Source organism: Cyrtonyx montezumae, unplaced genomic scaffold (assembly GCF_038088225.1).
Source record: "Cyrtonyx montezumae isolate F1298 unplaced genomic scaffold, pur_monq_1.0 scaffold_3, whole genome shotgun sequence".
Taxonomy (NCBI): domain Eukaryota; kingdom Metazoa; phylum Chordata; class Aves; order Galliformes; family Odontophoridae; genus Cyrtonyx; species Cyrtonyx montezumae.
Genome location: NW_027072034.1, coordinates 122,119,077 through 122,129,819, shown reverse-complemented (window position 1 = coordinate 122,129,819; position 10,743 = coordinate 122,119,077). Strand labels below are relative to the sequence as shown.

Sequence of the window (10,743 nt, the reverse complement as noted above, 5' to 3'; positions counted from 1 at the left end):
GTTTTCAAAATCTCATGTATATTTGGTTTTCTTTTTCCTTTTTCTTCCCATCTTTAGCTACAAACAATCCATTTGGAGCCCTCCCCCCAAAAAACCTCTAAGAAAGGATACTGAATACCTGTACCTTAGGCCCAGATAAGTCTGGATATTCTAGGAAAAAAGCACTTTCCTGTTTAATTTTAAGCAGGGAAGGTTGGAAATGCCACTTAGAGTAGATGCAAATTTAAGTACATAGTTTCTTCAGTAACGATGAACTGCTGTATACTTCTTGGGCTGTATTCTCAGTTTGAGAAGTACAGAGAAGTGCTGATACGAGATATTAATATTACAGGTGATTTTAAAATCCCTTAATTTGTATTCCAGCAGTGACATTAACGTTTATGCTGAGGGCTAACCAACACTTTCTTAGTTCTGTGAAAACAAAAGATTTCTCAGTAAAAATATGGCTGCAAAATACATGGTAATTTTTGTTTATAAGTAACATCAGCAAGAGCGCGGGTGCCTGAAGTCCTTTTGTCCCCTTCAAACAACATATAATGAATGGTAAACATTTTTTTGGATCAGAGCTTTTGCTTGTGATGGCTCTGATGCAGTGATCTGGAAAATAGTGGTAGAGGCATATCAAAGAAATGAGAGCACATTTGGATAAAAGAGCACATTTTAGTCACGTAGAGACGATCAATAACCTGCAATTTCACGAACCTGGGAAGCTCAGGGACATGGATTACATAAAAATCAAAGTTCAATGACAATCTTTATAAAATTACATCATCAACTTCTCAGTTAAATCCACAAGAGCAGAAGCTCAAAGCACAAGCTAAAATTCTACCTGCCCTCCATAAAATTTACCATGGATTCTTTTCCTCAAGTGTACCTAAAGACTGAAGAGCATATCATGAATTTTTAGCAAGAAATTACTTTGCTTTCATGTGTTTGATTTGTAAGTTGCTTTTTTTTGTTTGTTTATTTTTTGTTTGCTTGTTTTTAAGATTGTCCTCATAATCTGTTTTTTTTCTTCTCTCGTGTTCAAAGTCTTCTTAGAACCTAAAATATAAAAGTTTATTGCCAAGAAGAGTTTTACCGAAGCTGCCTGAACATGGTGACTCAGATTAAGTAAGGTCTCATGTGATTGAGATTGCTCACATGAATAAAGCTAGGCATATGACTGAACTTAAATCTGGAAAGCTATGGATGAAATACAGGCCCTCCTGATCTGTAAGACCTCTCTGGGGAGAAATCAAGTGATAGCATCAGTAATAATTGATACTAAAATTGCATTTTCATCCCAGAGGATCTCTAAACTGTTTCATGCCTCATTCTTACCTGGACTGAGTCACAGGCTTTCATTTCAGCACTTCCCACAAGTCTGTGAAAAGTGGCTTCTCCCTGAGGATACAGACACTTTAACATTTTTAGAAGTTCTCATCCTCAGTCTCGGAGCACACTCTTTGTGCTCATTTCTGGAAGAGAGAAATAAACAGAAGGACATGAAACTCCAGCACTCAGTAAGCTGACAGGTGATGCACCATGGACATGCTGATGTAGACAGCACTGCATCACTGTTCTGAGTGCTGCAAAAACTAAGCATATCAAAGACCCCTGACACAAAGGTAGCTTTAGGCTAGAAAGCAGCAATCAAACCAAGAGGAGTGGTGAGCACCAGTTTTTCTGTGGGCCATTGTGGTTTTATTTCCTCCTCTATGGCCACATCTTATGATTGTAGAACAAGCCATGGCCTCTTTTATTTTAACTAACATCAGCCAAAATTGTCTGCTTGAAGAATTCTGTCCAAGTATGTTTTTTTTTCTAGCAGTATTTTTATTATACTGAATCCTGTATAAGATTTTAGTACATTTCAAGTAAAGTTGCACTAGGCTTTATATTCTAAGATGGGTAGAAAACTGGAAGAATAACTGTATAAATTGTTTTGTGCTGAAAAGGTACTACTTTCATCACCTTTCAGGAAAATGGAAAAGTTTACTTTGACTTGCAGTTAGCTCTGTTGACTAACACATACTGTAGAAAATTGTCGCTGTTTCTACTTGTCAGACATTAATGGTATGTGGGACTCTGAAATTCCTTCATGTAAGACTGGCAGTTCTCTTGGTGAGATGCAGCCTAAGAGTGAGAAAAAACTTGGTACAGAATTATAACAAAGTCAGTTGATGTGTGCCCTAATTCTACATCTATAGTTCTGCTTCCTGCCTCCTAGTGGACTCTCCAACTGCAGTTGGAATTAGCAAGGTTGGAAGGTCTGGTTTATGAGAATGACCAGAACATTTCATACACGGGAGACAAAATTTATATACATTTTGGCTAATCTTTTTTCAATATACACGTCTTCAAACATGCATGCCTTGATTTAAAGGATACCACTGTGGAAAATTTCCTTTTAAAAGCAAAAGAAAGGCTTCAGATATATTATTCTGAAATGGCAAAAGTATGCAGCCCAAGCTTTATAGTTTGTCCTTTGCTACATCTGTGCCTAGAAACAAACATCTGTTTTCCAGTGAAGTGCAGCTACAAAGGTAATGGTTGTACACGTCACTAGACATTACTTCAAAATTCTTTGTTCAGCGTGAGCTTCAGGAGCATGAGGTTTTGCAATAAATAAATAAATAAATAAAAAGTAGTCCTCAGAGAGGGAAAATTCAGCAGTTCAGAAATCTGCTATAATGGCATTTGTGAGTGAACCTCCAATTACTAGCATGCAATTGGGAGAGCTAGCAATCTCTTCTTTGCCCTTTAGACATCAGTAAGAGCTGTGAGTGGTTTAATTAATGAAGTATATTCCACAGATACTCATTGCAAACATTCCTTTAGGAAACAGATATTAGAATGTTACCTAAAATAGGAATTTAATGTACTTCATGTTCAGATTAAATTCATTTGTCTTCTTTGCATCTCTGGTGTATCATTTCTAGTAGGACACATACTCAAAATGAATAGTAGATTGCTTACTGTTTCAATTCCAGTTCCTTTGCCAGAAGCTTATACCTTGATATTAAACATATATAATGGGGTGAGTGGAAACATTGCATTGCTTTTCAGTACCACAGGCATTGCCTGACACTACTCACAGATATTTAAATCTCAGGATATTTCTTCTAGTGTTAGTGCCTACAGCTAACACGTTACAGAACTCAGATAATTTAGTATTTCAGCTAGTATTTGGCCTCGATGGTTTTATTTGCAATAATAAAAAGGGACATTTCTGTCATGGCCACATGGACGGCTACATCCAATTGCTACAGGCCTCCTGCAAACCAGTGGAACATCAAAGTGTTGGCAATGTGAAGAATGTAGCACATAAAGTGATTAATCAGGAAGGTTACTCCTTGGGAGTGGATGCAATGCAGTAGTTTGCTTTTGGGGAGAAGGCTTCACAAACTGTGCTGAGACAGTTCATAGAATCATTGAATGTCTTGGGTTGGAAGGGATCCTAAGGATCATCAAGTTCCAACCCCCTGTCATAGGCAGGGCCGCCAACCTCCAGATCTGGTACTAGACCAAGTTGCCCAGGGCTCCATCCAACCTGGTCTTGAATGCCTCCAGGGATGGGGCATCCACAGCCTCTCTGGACAACCTGTTCCAGCACCTCATCACTATCTCTGAGAAGAAATTCCCCCTGACGTCTAATCTAAACCTTCCCTCCTTAAGCTTAAAAACATTCCCCCTTGTACTATCACTATCTACCCAAGTAAAAAGTCGATTCCCCTCCTGTTTATAATCCCCATTTAAATACTAGAAGGTTGCAATGAGGTCTCCTCTCAACCTTCTCTTCTCCAAGCTGAACAAGCCCAGTTCCCTTAGCCTGTCTTCATAAGGGAGATGCTCCAGACCTCTGATCATCTTTCCGCCCCTCCTCTGGACTCTCTCCAGCAGCTCCACATCTTTCCTGTCTTGAAGACCCCAGACCTGGATGCAGTACTCCAGTTGAGGCCTCATGAGAGCTGAGTAGAGAGGGACAATCACATCCCTATCCTTACTGGCCGCTCTAATTATTTGTAAGGCCAAGGCTGGGTTCCACATGTAGGCAGAGTCACTGTGCAGGACTTCACCCACGGTGGGCTTGGGAACACTTATGGGACTAAGGCTGACGGCTGATGTTCCTCATAGAAAAGCAACTAACAAACAAAAAACAACGGACTAAAAGCATATTTCCATGTTCCCATGACAGTTTTCAGTCAGACTGGTTATTTTCAGTCAGAATTTTCAGTCACGGTGAGGCTAGGCATCTCACAGGCAGGAAATTAAGACAAACCTCTGGGAGTCTTTTTTAAATGCTGAGAGCAATTGTGTGTTACCACGAAGTAAGTGTTCATTTGTACAAAGCACGCCATGCTGCCAGGCATTCAGCAGTGGTATCTGATTCCAAGGCTGTCAGGAAGTCACAGTGTTTACAATCCCCATAAGCTTCTCTCTTTCTTTATCTTTTAATTTGGGCTTGTGGACTCTATTGATTGCAATTGCCCTGTCGCTATGGTCAAAATGTATAAGAAAGCAATGTTGCAATGGACAAAATGTATAAGAAATCAAAAGTAATCTCTAAACCAAAAATGTATTTTTGATGTTCTTGCTTTGTCGGCATGTTGTAGCCTCTGCCTGGTGGTGGGGAAATGTTCACCATTTCTCTGCTTAGTGCTTAAGGTTTTGGGGGGTTGAATTTGTTGTGAGTTTTGGATGCTAATTTGCTGCTCAGGGCTGTGTTACTGCAGTCATGTGGAGAGGGAGCAAGCATGAGGCAAGCCATCGTCACTCACTGGGCAGAGAAAATAGGCTCAGCAGGCCACAGGAACATGGAGAGCTCGTTACAGCTGCCCCAGAAACTTAAGGAGCTATCAGTCTTAATGTTAATGAATGTGGAGGTGACCTAAAAAATATGGAGTGTCTCTGTAATTATGTAAATCAAATTTTTTTTTTTTTTGAGACAGGTAATATAATTGACTTCATGTATTAAACCCACTGTAATGAGTATACAGACTAGCACTAGTCACTGCTGTGCCAGTAATGCGTTACACCCTTATATTCCTTTTGTACTAACTCAGCAGCAGACACAAAAAACACAAGACACTGATGTATGTCACAGGTGCCATACAGTATGCCCATTTAATCATAGGCAGCTTTTCTCAAAGCAAGAGCGTACATCAAAATAAGCACTCAAGTGTTATGACTCTATGTCACACAAGCTATTAAGCCAAAAATAATCTGTTTTTCTGTATCTTCAGTTTAACTATGTGCAGAATACTAACTTTCTCTTTACTGGTGCAAAACTCGCGGTTTCTATTCACTTTTCATTTGTGGGTGTGGTTTAGGAAGTGGTATTTGCTGTAATGATTGGCTGCAACCACGAAAAACTCGATTCTCAAGGAAGAAAAAAAAAAAGCGTTAAGCAGGAAAATTTCAGCTGCTTTCTGGAGTAGAATTTTACTAAGAAAAAAAGTAAAAGAATCTTCGGGCAACGCCTGCGTGCCTGATGTGTGAGGTGAAAGAGAAAACTTGGCGCGGCTCCTCTCGAGTTCGACCTTTGTACACCCAGGGGGCTCCGCCCGCCCCCGAGCCCCGCTGATGGCGCCGGGCCCGGCCCGGCCCCACGGGGCGCAGCGCCGGACACCATCCCGCCCCCGCCCGGCGGGCTCCGGCCGCGTTGCTCCGCGTCCTAGGTGCGGCCGCTCGGCCGGGGCAGCTGCGGGGTGAGGGCGGTGTGTCCCGTTGCTGGGCAGCCCCGCCGCTCACGGGGAGCCGTCGCGGGCCAGGGGCTGCTCCGAGCGTTAGCGGAGTCGCGCCATGGGGCTGCTGGGCGAGCTGGTGGCGCTGGCAGTGCGCGGCGGCGCTGCCCGGCGATGGCTGCGGCGACCCTGCGTGGGGAGCCGGCTGCCGGCCCGTGCTGCCGCCTCTTCCCCGGCGCTGGGACAGTACGGGGAGCTGTTCAGGTCCTCGGTGGCTGAGCCCGAGAAAGTCTGGGGTGCTGCCGCCGAGCTGATCCAGTGGTCCAAGCCTTGGGCCAGGGTCCTGGAGAGGCGCGGCCCGGGGAGCGACTCCTGGTGAGTGCGGGACGCAGCGGGCGGGCATGGCTGCGTCAACTGCCTGGGTGAGCGGCCCGCCGGCAGGGCAGAACTAAAGTAAAGTGCAGGAGAGGATTTTCAGTACTCATTAACAGGCAGTTTGCGCGTTGAAATCTCGTCACGACCGCCGTCGTCTCTTTTAAAGTAGCTTTTCTTCACGCACTGATCTCTCAAGGAGAAGGTCACGCGGGGTAAAGAAAGCGAGGCGGGATGGGGGTTATCTTTGCTTTTCTTATATCTTTTTCTGGCCCGATTTTAATTTAAAAATACTAAGCTTTCTCAAAACGTAATTAAAACTATTAATCACTCTAAAGCCTGTCAGAATGAGGAGACGTAGAGCCAGAAATGTGGAGCTTGCCTTCTCATTGTGGCTGTGGTTATTTGTTAGCAGCTCTCCCAGTGAATATTGTTTCTATCTCTTAAGCTGGGTGTGAAGGAACACCCAGCTGGGATAAATCTCCTGAAGTCGGCGGGACTACATAAGTCAGGAGTCTTAAAATGGATGGATAAGGAGGTTCTGGTCCACTGACCTGGGCTTTTGAGACCATGGCACTATTCCAAAAGAGCAAGCAGGGTTACCTACATAATTAAGAACCACTAAAGCTCCTTGGCATGCCTGACAAAAGCAATGAAAATGTTGTTAAAACAGTTACTTTTTAAGAATTAAAGAATTTTAGCAATGCTGGTGACCGCAGTTCTGTTGTCAGCTCCTGTCAAAAAGGTGGAGCTTGATATGGTAAGCTTGCTGTCTGGAATTGATGTGATTCAGTCTTTTTAAAGCATTTTGGTTTCTCAGGTGGGAGTAGTTTGGTCTTGTGACAGGGATACCTAGATTAAGTTCATGGTCTGAAGTCAAGATTTATCTTCCAGTGGTCTTTTTTGTTCTTCTGTCTCACTGGTGTCTTTATCTCTGTGGATGCAGGTAGCCACAGGCTGAAATCATCTCAGCAGTATGTACAAGTACCCGAAGGAAGGGTGTAAAGAAGACAAAGTCAGGCTCTTACCATATATGCCCATTGCCAAGGCAAGAGGCAACAGGTACAAACTGGAGCACAAGAGGTTCCCTCTGAACACCAGAAAATAATTTGGTGCTGTGTGGATGGCAGTGCACTGGCACAGGCTGTCCAGAGAGGCCTTGGAGTCTCTTCCTTGGAGATCTTCCAAAGCCATGTGGACATGGGCCTGGATATGCTATTGTCGGTATCTGTGCTGGAGCAGAGTTGGGAGTAGGTAGACCCAGAGGGCCCTGCCAACCTCAGCCTCTGTGGGATACCGCCCTGTGATATTTTACACAGGTGCATGTCTCTGAAGAGTCAACATCAGGCACTAGTTATTGTCAGGTATCTGTTGTTTGATCATGGGAAATAACACTTCAAGTAATGCATTTTTTTTAAATTCTTCTTTATTATCTTAATGCACAGTGTGCTATTCCCTTTTTTCCCCTTCACGTTCATGTTAAGAGATACTAGGCTGCATGGGAACCCAGAGTATACTTCCTCTGAAGACTCAGATGGTTGCCAGCATCCTGTGTGTGCCACAGGGCAAGGGATAGGCTCTTTGAGGACAGGACTGTGTTTAAGAGAGAAGGAAGATATAAGAACCTCAATGAGAGTACTTTTTGAAAAGAAAACAAGACCTAGCAGAGCTGAACAGGAGGCCAGGCTTTGAAGAAAAGCAGTTTGCTGATCTAACAGAGTAAAGATGCAGTTCTGGTTCTGTGCTTTGCCTAGAAAGCAGCTTATGGAACTTTGAAGTAGCATTAACAAATTCATGTGTGTGCTTCTTGAGTTAGAAAATGTGTTGGACACATACTGATAGGTCAGTTAATAAGTGTGCTCTATTTTCAGTATCACTGTTTCTGGTTGCCAAGCCTGAGGCTTAGCAAAACAGACACTGTATGTTTTCTGGTCCCTTTTATTTTACTCTAGGAAGTAGAGAGTGCACTGACTATGCAGGCCGAGGGCAATTTTACTGTGTATTTCTGTGATTATAAGACATAAGCATAACATAAATCACCTTTGAACTCCATAATATTACCCAGATTTCTATTTAAACGTTGCTTACCGTTTTTGAAATGTGGCTAGATTGATTAACATACTGTTACCTTAAAATATGTGGTGCTGTGGTGGTTTTGTCTAGCAGTTTCATTCAGGGTCTCTTCTCCCTTCATCTAAACAATCTAAAAGAAATCCAGTTGGTGCCTGGGAACTCAGACTGGAGAAGTGTTGGTGCCCTGCATGATGTCACAGGGTTTTAGCATAACACTTTTCTAACAGTCAGAATGCAGTTATTTCTCCTGCACATGTTCTGGGTTTATTCAGAACCTTTAGCATGCTTTTTTCTTAACTATCATTGCTTCTGAGCCGTTGAATGAATACTGAAAGTTCTCTGAATACTTTTAAATTCTGAAGATATTATTGAAAATTAAGACATAACTTTTGAAAATTTATTTGAGGGATAATTATGTGTTACCTTCTTCGTGACTGTGCTTTCATTACTATTGACAGATCAAAACCAATTCTGAATGCAGTAACAAACTTCCCCAGGTCACATCTGGAAGATAGTAAGCTCTGTACGGTTGAACTTCTGTTTACAGAAGACCTACCTGACTGATGTGCCCAGAGTAGGAGGACATGGACAGAGCTTTCTTGCCCCCTATCTATTAACCTTAAGGGTTAATAGCTGTGGTCATGCTGAAGTGTAGTTAAAGGGGAGTTGATGCATGTCACTAGCGGCAGAAGCTGAGGGGAGAGGAGCACCACTCCCTGGGAAGCTACAGCAGCTCTGCAGGGGCTCAGGATGCTCTAATGTGCTAACTGCTGAAATCACTACACAGGTGTATTGTTAGAGGAAAGTTAAGCATCATGCAGGTTAACAATGGACAGGAAGAAAGAACTATCAAAAAATGGGTAGATAATGGCTAAATCCAAGTTTTAAAAGTTGCTGTGAAGCAAACTTGCATTATTACAGCCACCCTGACATTTTACTGCAGAAAGGGGCAGCAGGTGAGCTCTTCAAAGAGCCTGCTGGTGAGCTGTAGCATCTCCTTTGTGCATTAGACCTGTTACTGTTCTGTCTTTTTATTTCTGTTTTACTCTTCCCGTGTTCCATTTGCTGAATGTTACTCACCTGTCAGCATTAGGAATATAGTCTAAAGGAATGACTTTCTGTCTGGAATTCAGTTTGCATGCTGAATTGAAAGAGATGTCTGGTTAGCAACAGATTAGCATTTTGCAGCCCTGCTGACAAAATTCTCTTGGAGTTCTCATACCCATCCTGTAGCTTCATCCCATATCTTTCTGCAGTCTGGAATATTGCATTTTCAGTTTTAGACTTCTTTTTTCAAATTGGTGCCCTTATATTCAGGACGGTGTCCTGTTTTTATGCTGCTGTTGCTTTTCTGCTAAAACTTATTTGAAGAAAATTGATGTGCTTCGGAGGTGTTCATCTCTTTGGGAATCACTGAATAAACAGAAATTTGCAGCAGCGCAGTGCAGCTTTCCAAGGCCAGGCAGTGTGTATCTGCCATGCAAAATGAGGCATTCCAGCACACCTCTGGGTCATCAGCAGAGAAGCAGAAGAGCTGTGGCTGTAGCAGGTCAGCTGTACATTGCTGCCTCCTGGACTCATGGCAGCCCGTGCTCCTCCCTCCCTCTACAGAACTCTCATTGCACCGTCCGATGCTGTGGGGTTGCTTTTAACCTAGAGCCTCACATTTTTCACAAGCAGTCATTAAAAAACTTGGCAGTGTTGAACTTGTCATGTGTCTTTCTGAGAGTCCAAACTCTGCTACTCTCTCGTGGTTTTTACCATTCTTAAGTAGTTATGCAAGATAACTCCCATGTTGTGCTGTCTTATTCCAGTAGAATAATGGAGTCACCAGGGCTGGAGAAGACCTCCAAGGTCATCCAGTCCAGCCATCCACCTTCCACCAACTTTTGCCCACTAGACTGTGTCCCTAAGTACAACATCTAAATGTTTCTTGAGCAGAGTTGTTCCTATCATCCAATGGCGATTTGATACAAAAATCCAAGGATGATCTGAATCCTACACAACTATTACAACAGAAACATTTCTCTGTTACCTGAAGCAACTGTCAGTCACTTGTCCACCAGTTCTTTTTTTATGGGAAAGGCTTTATAGTACAGCATGTTTGTCTTAGGTTTAATGTGACAGAATGGTTTTCTTCAGAGAGTCAGGTATGATGCTGTGTTTTGGTTCTAGGAGAAAAACAATGTCAATAACACAATGTTTATAGCTGCTGCTAAGCAGTGTTTTACAGTCAAGGCCATTTGCAGCGAGGACCCAAGAAGCTGGGAGGGAGCAGAATTAAGACAGCTGACTTGAACTGGCCAGAGAAATATTCCATACCATATGACCTCAGGCATAAGGGTTTTTGAATGGGATGAGAGTTCATCTCTTCCACTTCTAGAGGGGCTAGCAGGACATTAGTCGGAGAGTGGTGAGCATTTGCTTGTGCATCAGTTGTTATATACATTCATATATATAGATATAGTCATAACTGTTTTCCTTTTCTCTATCTTAGTAAATAGTTTCATCTCAACCCATGAGTTTTACTTTGCTTTTTTTGCCCTGTATGCTCCCCTGAACCACTGGGAATTTGAGTTACATTGAGCAAATAACTGCATGATCTTCAGCCACCTGCAGGGTTAAACCA

At 42.8% G+C, this 10,743-nt stretch overlaps 1 protein-coding gene across 5 annotated transcripts in view; it reads left to right on the top strand.

Annotated features, from left to right (window-relative positions):
* Positions 1–5,704: 5,704 nt before the first annotated feature.
* The window catches only part of ACSS3 (acyl-CoA synthetase short chain family member 3), a 70,834-nt gene continuing 65,795 nt past the window's right edge, over positions 5,705–10,743 (top strand). For 2 of the 5 annotated variants that reach the window (XM_065743227.1, XM_065743226.1), the window contains exon 1: positions 5,720–6,044. In XM_065743227.1, coding sequence (XP_065599299.1) covers positions 5,788–6,044 — 257 coding nt within the window. In that variant the 5' untranslated portion in view covers positions 5,720–5,787. Of the gene's footprint in view, positions 6,045–10,743 lie in introns of all 5 variants that reach the window. The other 3 variants (XM_065743229.1, XM_065743225.1, XM_065743228.1) reach the window with 3 other exon arrangements.